General features: G+C 36.4%; 1 protein-coding gene across 14 annotated transcripts in view; it reads left to right on the top strand.

Moving 5' to 3' along the window:
- Positions 1 to 12,775, top strand: part of MRE11 (MRE11 homolog, double strand break repair nuclease) — a 72,571-nt gene that overhangs the window by 44,642 nt on the left and 15,154 nt on the right. For all 14 annotated transcript variants that reach the window (XM_072726189.1, XM_072726192.1, XM_025993242.2 and 11 more), the window contains 3 exons: positions 3,942 to 4,161; positions 5,131 to 5,214; positions 12,517 to 12,575. In XM_072726189.1, the coding sequence (XP_072582290.1) occupies positions 3,942 to 4,161; positions 5,131 to 5,214; positions 12,517 to 12,575 (363 nt within the window). The remainder of the gene's footprint in view (positions 1 to 3,941; positions 4,162 to 5,130; positions 5,215 to 12,516; positions 12,576 to 12,775) is intronic.

Here is a 12,775-nt window from a genome sequence, read left to right as displayed (position 1 = left end):
TACCTTCTAACCAGGATCTGGGAGTGCTTATTTCCCCACATCCGTGTCCTTGTGTATTACTACATCTTTTGATCTTTATAAATCTGAGGGGTGAGGAAACTGTTTCTTGCTATCTTTATCATTACTACTTTTGTTACTGGTGACTTAGCAATTTTTATGCTTACAAACCATTTATATTTACATGAAACACCTGGTCATGTTCTTTGCCCGGAAATTTTTGTTTTGTTTTGTTTTTAGTTCCTAGCTCATAGATCTCTCTGTTACAGCGCTCACAGGAAGGTGTGCACACACTCTGTGCATGGTGGGGCAGTTGCATATTTTAGGGTATTTTTCATGTAAAAGAAGGGTTTTGGGGTTTGTTCAAATCCAGAATAGATGATGAGTTAAGTGCCTTTTTGACATCTGTAGAGATAAGCGTGTGGGATTTTTCCTCCTTCATTCTATTAATTTGGTGAATTATATTAAAGCATATTCTATTATTGCCTCATCCTTGTGACTACTTTGTGAGCCTCCTGGTAATAGGTATCCTGGTTTTTCCATATGTTCCTGGATTCTCTTTGTTTACTTTAGTATTCATAAGATCCTGTAATCTTTTTGTGCATGCAGGCCTTTGTCAGTTTTTCAGAGCTATATTATGCTGGCTTTGTAAAAAGAAATTGGAAGCTTTCTTTATGCTCTGGTATTATGGAAATAGCAGTGGAATTATCTGTTCTTTGAAAATTTGATAGAATACCTGTGAAACTTTCTGATTGTGGTCTTTTTCAGGGATTTTTTTCCTTTAACAATTTTCTCACATTATTCTTTGATATTAGTCTGTTGAGACTGTGCGTCTATTGTTGGATCTGTTTAGATTATTTATTTTCCAAATTACTTCTGATTGAAAAGTATTTTGTCAGGATTCTTTTAATTTTCCCTCAATCTTTTTCCCCCCTCCATTCTCATTTCTAATGGTGTATATTGGTCTTTTTCTCCTTTTTGTTAAGTTAGTGATTTTTGTCAATGTGATTTTGTTCCAGAGGATCAGTTCTTAAATTTACTAATTCAAATGGATTTTTGCTTTAAATTTATTTATGATTGTATCTTTATTGATTTCTAATAATTCCCTTTGGATGGGTTTTATTTGTCCTAGCCTTTTTTTTTTTTTTTTTGTCCTAGCTTTTTGAATATCAAATCTATTTATTTTCATTCATTCTTTTTTAATAGGTTATAGGCTTTTTTTGTAAACACTTCTTTAATTGTTTTATATGTTCTGGTATATACTATTTTACTGTTTTCTGGATTTCTACAATTTTGGTTATGTGGCTTAGAGGCAGGTGTTGTTTTATTACCATTAATTTCTAATTTTATTCATGGCAATTAGACAATATAATACCTTTTACTATTTAGAACTTAATTGATATCTTTCTTAGCACCCCATGAAGAATCAGTTAACATTTCATGAGGTCTTGCAAAGAAGTATCTATTTATTTTCAGAGTATAGAATTCAGTACCCATCAATTAGATTGTCTTATTGATTATGTAATTTAGGTCTCCTTTTCCCTATTAAATCTACTTTTTAAAAAAGTATAGTTGGTTCTTGTTATTCATTTATGTTCTATGTCTAATGCAAACACTAAATTAGTGAATAGTGAACCGTATTACTCGTAAGGGAAATACAGGATTACGTTCCTGCCGACTACTGGCTACATTTTTGTCTGCTGTTCAGTACATAACCTTTCTCATGTGTGTTCCTGTGTTAATTATATTATTGATTCATTAGCACTGAACTTAGATCCAACAACCCTATAACTCATCCCTGAATGAAGTTTATTTAACACATGTATTTCAACTGTAAGGCACATCACAACCTTTCTGTGCTTGGGCAGTATTGGACAGCACCTTAGCAATGCAGTGAATCACCAACCAAAAGCACAGAATGTGAAAAACTTGGTGCTAAATATGCCATAAAAAGGACACTTATTTAAAGTGGGAGAACTGAAATAGAAAGACTGAGTGTTCTCATTGTTCATCTTCATCTGGGAATGTGTGTGTCAGGAGATTCAGAATTTTTACCACTCTGCACAGGTTCACAGATGACTGCAAAAGTATCAAGAGTGTTGTTCCAGGGGTTACAAATATATTTTGGCAAGTAGGTTATTTGCAAATACAGAATCCGAGAATAATGAGACCGAGAATAATGAGACCGAGAATAATAATGAGCATACTTTGGGACAGGGAAAATGAATTGAAATGTTTTTCTCCTATTTTTTATTTGTATTTTTTGTTACGTTCCCTGAAGTTTTTTCTCTCTACATCGTAATGCTGTGCTAAGCCCTTCATGTAGTGACTTAGCTGTTATTTTCTTTAAGCTGAGATCATTATAATGAAGCTGGATTGTCTCCCACCTTCTACTTCACTCCTACTTCTACCCTACCTGCTTTGTTCTCATCTCCTCATTTAGCCCTGACTCTCTTTATTTCATGATAGAGCTTAGAAATGCTCTACCCACCTATTCTTAGACCCAGAATTTTTTATTCCAAATAAGAAAGATTGTAGTCATGATCCCTTGGGATATCTAGATCAATTTTAGAAAGGTCTACACTGCCTAAGACTCTTTTCTACCTTTTTCCCTAGGTCACATCTTCATTATATATATATATATATATATCTTCAGAGATTTTGTGTTTTGAAGTTGGAGCTATTTTCTGATTTTATTGAAAGTCTATTATGTCTTACTTCTGTATTCCTTACTATATTTTGATTGGTTTAAGGGAAGAGCTCAGGGCAACATTACTTTTATTTTATTTCTAATCAGAAAATCTGTATTCATTTCAGAGTTAAAATATTTCATTAAGTCTCAAACTTGTCTTTTCTAGGCAGTTTCTTATCAAATTAAAATTTGTGACATATTCTTGGTCCTAAGCTTTTTATTCTTTTCCAGGCCTTCAAATGATATTCCACTCAATTCTTTTTATCATGGTTTTTTTTTTTAATGTTTTATTTACTTATTTATTTGAGAGAGAGCAGGCATGCACAAGTGGGGAGGAAGAGCAGAGGGACAGGGACAAGCAGACTCCACACTGAGCATGGAGCCTGATGTGGGGCTTGTTGTCATGACTTTGAGATCACAATCCAAGCTGGAATCAAGTCAGAGGCTTAAGCGACTGAGCCACCCAGGCACCCCTTGTTTTATCTTTTTTTGCTCTTAATTCTTAATTTTTATAAGAGATTATTGCTCATGATTTTCTGATTACAAAGTAATATTTTAGGAAAATTATACTGAAGAAAATCTGTATTTGTGAATAAAGAGGAAAACAAGGGCAGCCTAAAATTTCATCATCTAGAAATAACAGCCATTTTTTATAAGCTTTTTTTCTTGTTATTAAGAGTCCATTGTACAAAGTAGTCTAAATGATGACAGGCTCTTACAAATGGTGATGTTGGGGCATCTGGGTGTCTCAGTCGGTGAAGTGTCTGCCTTCGGCTTAGGTCATGATCCCAGAGTCCTGGGATCAAGTCCCATGTTGAGCCCCATATGGGGCTGCTCAGTGGGGAGCTGACTTTTCCCACTCCCTCAGCTGCTCCCCCTGCTTGTGCTGTCAAATAAATAAATAAAATCTTTAAAAACAATAAATAAACGAAAACAAATGGTGATGTTGAATTAGAGGTGATTGCCAATATTATCCTACAAGTTTCGATTCTGTGAAATTTTACTGTTCTAGGCACACCTTTTCAAAAGGTCTCATTTTATAGATAGTGTGGCAGATCCATCTGACAAATCCTAGTAATTGAATTTGACAGATGGGGGAGGGGAGCTCTTCTGCTTGGCATTTCTATAGCATGACGAGTGAAAAATAATAGTGTAGACAGTTTGAATATTAAATGTTATCTGAATGACCAGATTAATAGCTTAGGACACTACATATTCTACTAATGTGTATTTTCTCCTTTCTCCCTCTTAGGCTATGACGAGGGCCAGAGCCCTCAGATTTCAGTCTGAGGACTCTGCTTCTGCCTTTAGTGCTGAGGACCTTATGAGTATAGATTTGGCAGAACAGATGGCTGATGACTCTGATGAGGACACCTCAGCAGCAGCCAGTAGAGGAAGAGGCCGGGGCCGAGGCCGACGAGGAGGAAGAGGGCAGAATTCAGCCTTGAGAGGAGGGTCTCAGAGAGGAAGAGGTTAGCACTGTGTGTGTTACCACGCACATTCAGACTTGGCCATTGAATGGTACATGCAGGATTGTAATCCTGTCCCCAGAATTAAGTTATACAGTCCTTTCACATTTGATTTTTATAGTGCATAAAGTCAGTCTTTAGTGTAATTCAGACATGTATATTTTACTTAAATTTTAATGGCCATGTGCACATAAGATTTTTTTGGCCCATAACATTAAGAACTTCACTCCACTTCTCACACAGTACCTTTCAGGTACATTTAATGCCATATTTATTCTCACACGTATAAAGTAATAGGCAAATATGAGCTGCTAAGGAAAATGGCTACCTAATGACCATTGACAGCAGGAAGAAACTCCCAGGTCATAAAGATTATTATTTTTGTTACTGTCATAAGGTACAAATGCCCACATTTTTATGAAGTAGCTTCATAAAATTTGTTCAAAAAGAAAGCTTCTGTAAAACAATTTGATTTCCTAAAGCAGTCATTAACATTAATTGCCATCATCGTATTGATGCAGGACTGTTGTCATTGAATAATCCAAATAATAGAAAATTGGTCATTCCATTACTTCCTGATGCGTTATATAAATTCATTTGTAGGAGTATTTTTAAATAGTTTTTATTAAATATTTATTCATAGGAATTTTAAGCTGGTAAAATAGTACTTAATTTGAAAATTTCCAAGAAAGAACCCCATCCTCTAGTGATAATTTATTTTCATTATCCTTAAGTTTACAAAATGTTTCCTTAAATTTGTTTAGAATATTATGAACCAAAAGTGGTATAAGTATAGTTTTTGAAAATTGATTAGACTATTATGTATTTCTTGTTATATATGTCTTTGACTTTTTGTACATGAACTTTGTTTTGATGTAGCTATTTATATTTCATTTTGGCCTTTTTTTGAAAAAAAAAAAAAACCCTTGGCTACCAATGGAATTGTATATTGACTGCTCATTATTCTAACAGTAGGCATTGGTCTGGAGACTTCTACTCGAGGCAGAAGTTCAAAGGCCACTACGTCAACATCTAGAAACATGTCTATTATAGATGGTGAGTATGGATTGCAAATTATAATCTAGCAGTTATTTATAAATTCCAACATAGGAAGATCTAGGAAATCCCCATTAGGAAACCTCATTGATTTGTGTTGCCATCACTGGGGAGTCAAAAGGATTATTAGGATTACAGGATAAACTATTCTTTAAAAAGTCTTTGCCATTCATCAGAGCTATTGAAAAGGGTGAACCTTAAAAATTATTTTTTATTATCCCTTTTGTTTTTTTTATCCCTTACTTTTAGACAGATTTGATTATTTCCTTTATAGAGGGACCATGAAGTCTGAAAAGTGAGTCAGTATGTTAACAATGATCAAGAGAAAGTGCCGCTTCTTAATAAATATATCATTTACTTTTTTATGCTGCTTTTCTCTGGTTCTGCTGTTAGCATAGGGAAGTCCTATGATGTGTATTTTAGATAATACTCATAAAGACTAGTGTTTATGTAAGAGTTACTGCATGCTTCTTAAAGCTCTGTGGTTAGATACTTATATCTGTTTTACAGAAAAGGGATCTGAGGCTTTGAAAAAATAGGCAACTTACCCATTATCTCACAACTAGTAAATTTTAGAACTTGGGTTAATCCTGCATTCCCTAGACTCCAGAACCAGTGGTTAACCACTATATAGTTGACCCTTGAACAGAATGGGTTTGAACTGTGGAGGTCCACTTACATGTTGGGGGAAGGGAGGCTTTGATAAGTACATTACTGTTATTTTCCCTTCCATATGACTTTCTTAATTACATTTTCTTTTCTTGAGCTTACTTTGTTGTAAGAATACAGTATATATACAACGTACAAAGTAAGTGTCAATCAACTCTTTATATTGTCAGTAAGGCTTCCAGTAAATAGTAGGCTATTAGTAGTTAAGTTTTGGAAGAGTCAGAAGTTAAATGGGGATTTTTGGAGTGTACAGGGGTCAGTGCCCCAACCCCTGGGTTCAAGGGGCAACTGTACTGCTAGTTTCCAAAGCAAGAGAAGATTAGAGACCTAATTACTGGTTCTCAGTAGAGGAGTCTTTGTATTATACAGAATAACCTATCTAATTAATGTGAAGATAAAGTAAACCACCCCAGAAGGAAGTAAATTGTGACACCATCAGAGGAAGTCTTCAACATTTATTGGCTGGCAACTGACATTGGAGGAAGGATACAAACATCAAATTGAGTAAATGACTCTTAAAAATACTTATCAAAAGTTCTAGGGGTGTCTGAGTGGCTCAGCTGGTTAAGCATCCAGCTCTTGATCTCAGCTCAGGTCTTGATCTTGGGGTTGTGAGTTCAAGCTCCATGTTGTTCATGCCCAGTGTGGAGCCTACTTGAAAAAAAAAAAAAAACAGTAATTTTTAAAAAGTTCTATTGTTGTACTCTTACTCAGTGATTATTCAGTACTTGAGAGCCAGGTGAGATCCTTATCTTGACTTCAGAAATATGTTGCCTTTTAGGAAATGGCATCCAAAAAGGTGCTCTTCCATTCTCGGCAGGAGTAAGGTAAAGCAGAGAAGGAGAAAAATAGGCAACATAGAAAAGACTTAGGCAAAGTTCAATATGGAAAGGCCTGTGACTTTGAACAAATCACTCATACTCCTATGTTTGTTTACATAATAACCCTACATCATGGGTTGTTCTGAAGCCGAAAGGTAGAGCCTGGCACATAGTAGGCCTCTACAAAATGTTAGTTATAAAAAACAGAAAGAAAAAACAGAGGGATACAGAAAAGCAAAGTGAGTAAAACATGTACATTTCCATGTTAAGTCACCAGAAGCTGGTTGCATGTGACACAAAGTCATACTCACCTATACCGTAACTCAAACTGCCTTTTTTCGTCCCGGCTAAATTATTTTATATGAAGCTTTCCTTGGCACCAGTGGGCATAATTAATCACTTAAAGTGAGTCTTTGGGCTTCCATTTTGTTGTTGAGGAATGAGCTGTTAGAATTGTAGAGCTTGCTTTTTTTTTTTTTTTTTTTTTTAAGTAGTCTATTTTTCTTCCAGCTGGCTGTTGGTGTTCTGCAATTTCACTGATGAATCTAGATATGAGATTGTTTTTTCTCCTGCTTAGGATTTATTAGGCTTCATGAAATTGTGAATGAGTGTCTTTCATCACTCCTAGAAAATCTTTCCCTTTAGATAATACCTCTGCTCTTTTTCTTGCCTTCTGGGTCTTCAATTAAATAACTGTAAGAATCACTGTCTTCCTGGGAGTACTGATCTCTTTTGTATTTTCCCTTGTTTTGTCTTCCTGTGCTATATTGATCTTCCAATTCACCCATCTGTTTTCTTTTTTTTAAGTAAATTCTAACCCCAATGTGGGATTTGAACTCATGACCTCAAGATCAAAAGTCCCATGTTTTACTGACTGAAGCAGGCCCCCACGCCCATCTGTTCTTAAAACTCTCCTTTGAGTTTTTTATTTTCATTGTTTTTGGCGGGGGTAGAGATTCTACTTAGTTTTTTTGAAATATGCTGTGTGATTTTTAAAATTCCCTGCAGATATTTTTAAGTCTGTCTGTAATTTTGTGTGTGCATAGTAAGGATATTTGCTCTGTATTCTGTGGCTACTAACCCAGTATCTGAATGTCTTCGGCCACTTTTTAAAATGTTTCTGATTTCTGTTTCTGTGGATTCTCATTTGTGGTAACTTATTTCCTTGCATGTTTTGTTACCTGTTGTCCCTAAGAAATTATCAGCAAGAATAATTTGAGATCAAGGATGAACATAAGTTCCCCCAGAGACAACTCATATTTGTTTCTCCAGGCTTCTGGGCCACATGAAACTACATTTAAATTTGTGACTTTGAGGTTCAACCCACTGATATGTACTTGCAAAATCCTGTTTATGTCTGCCTCTCTTCTTGGGGTCCCAGCTTAAGGGAGGGAATATGCATTAGGCCTCTCCTCTTGAGCAGGTCTTGAGCTGTGGTAGCCCTTTCCCTCTCTCTAGAGAAAACTGTCAAACCAGTGTGAACATTGGTCTCAGAGTTTGAGCTTTTCTTCTGTTTTGACCTGTTAATTCTTTATGTGATCAGTAATTCAATGCCATTAGAATTTTTTTTTAAACATTTGATGAAGCAGTTTGGTTTGCTTTGAGTACCAGTGTTTGTCTGAAAAACCTAGCCCACAGTAAACAAACAGATTTTTATCTTTATTTTCTTCCTTAAAACTCACATGTGGCTGCCTCCTTTGCATCTAAAACTTTATATCTCATAGGGTGTTTTTGTGAACATTTTTTTTCTCACTTCCTACTGTCAGCTCCTTTCAGAACTACTATGCCTGTGAGACTTTGCAGACATTCTTTCCTGAGTCCTGCTCTGTGACCCATTGATAATGTGGGATAAAGCTTCTGTTTGTATAGAGAAGACCAGTCAGAGTGCTTTAAAATGTTCACAAATAATCCCCCTTTTTAAGTAATAACGTTCATTTGTAAAAAGTAAGCCAAATTAATATGAAACTTCAGATGTCCTGAATTATGCTTAGGAAAAAATCTAATTGTGGTGTACTTCATAGCAGTTGGTGTAGTTAAGAACCCAGGCTTTGGAGGCAGACCTGGTATGGTCACCCACCTCTTTAATGACTGGCTCCATGCTCTTGCTTGGCAAGCATTGCAGAACAGAGACTCGACTCGGTCTTTTTCGTCATGGTGTCCATAGTGCCTGGCTGTAGTTGATGCTCATTAAATACTTGAGAATGGCTGAATAAAAATTACTTAGAGATATATAGCATACAGGTTAAAAACATTGTTCCTGGGGCACCTGGATGGCTCAGTGGTTGGGTGTCTGCCTTCAGCTCAGGTCATGATCCTGGGGTCCTGGGATCAAATTCCACATCAGGCTCACCTCGGGGACCCTGCTTCTCCCTCTACCTGTGTCTCTGCCTCTCTCTGTATGTCTCTAATGAGTAAATAAATAAAATCTTTAAAAAGCAAAGCATGGTTCCAAAGTCAGCCATTGGTTTGAATTCTGACTAGTTGATTTACTAGCTATGTGTCCTTAGGCTTTCCATCTTCAGTGTCCTATCTGTAAGATGCGGTGATGATTGAATTTGTTTCAATGATTTATTTTGAGGATTAATGAGAAAATACATGTGAACTATTTGACACAGTATGTATACATTTTAAGTTCCCAGTGAGTATAAATTGTTTCTATTCTATGAGCTTCAGATCCTTAACTATAAAATTGACAGTGTTGTACTGATTCCACAGAGTAGTTACAAGGATCAGATGAACTTATTAGGGAGTATATTACTTAGCATAGGATTTAGTAAGAATTCAAAAAATGATTGCTGCTATTAGTATTAGTGGCAATGTTTAAAGTAAACTTAAGAAAATGAATGTTTTATAGTCTAAATTTGTCTTTTATGTAAATTTATTTGGTCTAATGGTTTTACAGTTGAACTGTCTCTAACATTGGGACTTTTTCTAAAAAGTGAAATAGACTTTTTAACACACATGTGTAAAACATTTTTATTAGGTTACATTTGGTGCTGAGTCTCTGACAAAATAACCATGGGATACTAACTATAGCTACTGTGATGTTGGTGATAAAAGTATCTTTAAAATGATAATTTCCAGATCCCTGTTGTAATTGGAGGTATGAAGAGAGCTATAAAGGTAAAATTCTATTATAATAAGCCCCATGGAGTGTAGAGATTTACTATTGGAGTTTTATCGGGAATGGTAGATATTACACGTACAGCCAGCAGCTGTTATGAGTTGGTAGCCCAGACTTTTCCACTGAAGTTTGTCTGCAGAGGATGGTGACAAAATGAATATAGTACCTCGGAAGGGCTCTGTGAGTGCCATGGAGTTTACCGTCACAGCCGCCACTACTACATCTGCTGCTACTGCTGCTAGCTACATTATTTGAATACCTGCTACTTCTAGGCACTTGGCACAACTATTTCCACTAACTACTTCTTTTTATCTTTTCAGCAATTTTATTTTTTTTAAAGGTTTTATTTATTTATTCATGAGAGACAAAGAGAGAGAGGCAGAGGGAGAAGCAGGCTCCATGCAGGGAGCCCAGTGTGGGACTCAATCCCAGGTCCCCAGAATCACACCCTGGGCCGAAGGCGGCGCTAAACCAGTGAGCTACCCAGGCTGCCCTTCAACGATTTTCTGCATGAATTATTATTAACACTATATTCTAGGTGGGGAAACTGAGACTTAATGAGCCAAGGGAGCTTGGCTCTAGTCACCCAATGAGCCAAGGGAGCTTGGCTCTAGTCACCCAGCTAGTCAGTCAAAATGAGTTTAACTCTACAACCACCATACTTGTATTGCCTTCCTAATGGAACTCAGTGCTTATTTTTCTGGTAATGTTAATTTATCTCACTGACATTTGTTGGGGATGAAAAGAAATGAAGGATTTATTTATTTATTCATTTATTCATTTATTTATTGGTAGGCTCTTTTCAGGATGTGAGAGTTTGAGGAATCAATTAGGGAATAATTGTTGAGCAGAAATATTCTGTAAGAGTCACGATGGCTGGCTTATTTTTTTTTTTCAGGTGCCCTGTTTAGCCTTTTGAGCAGAGTTAGGATGTGAGGCCCCAGTAATTGAGTAGAACGGATAAGTACTTTGCTTCTGCCCTTAATCTTTCCTCTCAGATGGACATCACAAGACTTAGGGGATAGAACCTGGAATAGAAACCAGGGGCAAATCATAAATGTATGCTAGGTAGAACAGTTCCTGAGTTCAGATTATAGGAATCTTGGACTTTGTGGGTTTCACTGAGCTTTTGTCTTTTTCAAGGCCTCTTTTTTTCTCCTCTTGTCATGTTTAGTTTGGGGGTTGTCTTGGGGGAAAATAAAGTTTTATATTAGGAAACTGGTAAGGCTTACGAAAAAATAAAGCTCTGATTGGCAGTTTGAAATTTATTCTAGTTTTTAAATATTCTACACCCAATTCGTTGGTGGGGTGAGTAGGGCGGGTTGCCTCACACCACTAAGCAATTCTTGGACATCAGCTGAGTTTCCTACAGTGTGACTCAATTCTCACACTATCTACCCACAGTAATGTCAGATTCCACAGGGTAAGGGGCTGACTTCCACAAGATTGCTTCCCTCTACCTTAGAGGCTAATCACAAATCCAGCTGTGCTTCTTACTGACTGGCTATCAATCAGTTTCCCCTAATTCCCTCTTTGGGTTTAATTTCTTTGCTGGAGCAGCTCACAGAACTCAGGAAACTAGCTTATTCACTAAATTATTGGTTTATTACAAAGGATACAAATCAGCAGCCGGATAAAGAGATATAAAAGGTAAGGTCACAAGCAGAGGACTTGTATCCTCAGAGAGTTTGGGGGCCAGCACCCTAGCACATGGAAGCATGTTCACCACCTCTAAGCTCGCCAAACCCTTCCTTTGGGTTTTTATGGCAGCTTTGTGACCATTAGTTCATTAAATCATGGACTATTGGTGATTCATTCAGCCTCTTATTCCCCTGTCTGCCTGGAAATCACAGGGTGGAACTGAGTTCCAACCCTCCCTTCCTGATTTCCTGCTTGGTTTCCCTGGCAACCAACCCCCAGCTTCAGGCTTGGTCCCAAAGTCATTTAACATAGCAAAAGACTCTTTCCGGGGAAATTCCTAGGCTTTTAGGCGCGCTGCCAGAAATGGGCACAAAACCCAAACACGTATTTCTTTTTTTTTTTTTTTCAAACACGTATTTCTTACTATAAAATCATAGTATCATGGCTTTGACCTTGGGAAAAACAAAGGGTTAGCCAAATTTCATGTTTCTAAGTTCCTAAAGCTAAAATGTAAGGATTTGAAGGAAAGTTTTCTCATAGCATAAAAAATACACTGTTTTCTAGGATTTCCTCTGGACTATTTCTTAGGTACTGAATATGGCTAACAAAGTAGAGGAAAAGAAAGCTCTTACCAGAACCGCATGGCTCCTAATATAGCCACAAGGAAAGATACTGCCAACTGTAAAAAAAAGAAGACATTACGAGAGTTACCTTCAACATATTTGGAGTTTAATCCATTAGATGATCAGGTTTTATCCTTCATGTAGTTCTCTGTAAAATATTTCTAGTACAGGTGTATTTATGAACATCACCTGTTATTTGAGTAAGTCAGGAAGTTAGGAGACTGGCAGCTAAGCACTGATTTATTTGAACATGTAATCCCACCTCCCTTTAGACCTTTAGATCTTAAAAAACATAAATGGTTTTATAATTGGCCATCATAGATTTTTGTAAATAGAGCTTACAAAATCTTCAGCTAAAGATATGTACAAATTTTTCTAAGTTACTTTAGGAATAACATAGGATGTTTATTCTTTTGCATTATAGCCTTTAAATCTACAAGACAGCAGCCGTCCCGAAATGTTGCTACTAAGAATTATTCAGAGGTAAGATAAAAAGTTTTATAGTTGTGTGTTAATAATTTATGCTCCCTGCATTATGAATTGTCAATTCTTTGATCTACAAAGTAAATAAAAGAAGAAAAAGTGGAGAACATTAAAGTTGGAGAGAACTTTATAGATTCTCCACACTGGGGGCTTCTAGGATTTTTTTTTTTTAAATAATGTATCTCATGATTAAAAATATT

The sequence above is a fragment of the Vulpes vulpes genome, chromosome 11, assembly GCF_048418805.1.
Source record: "Vulpes vulpes isolate BD-2025 chromosome 11, VulVul3, whole genome shotgun sequence".
NCBI lineage: Eukaryota > Metazoa > Chordata > Mammalia > Carnivora > Canidae > Vulpes > Vulpes vulpes.
This window is presented reverse-complemented; position numbering and strand designations above follow the sequence as displayed.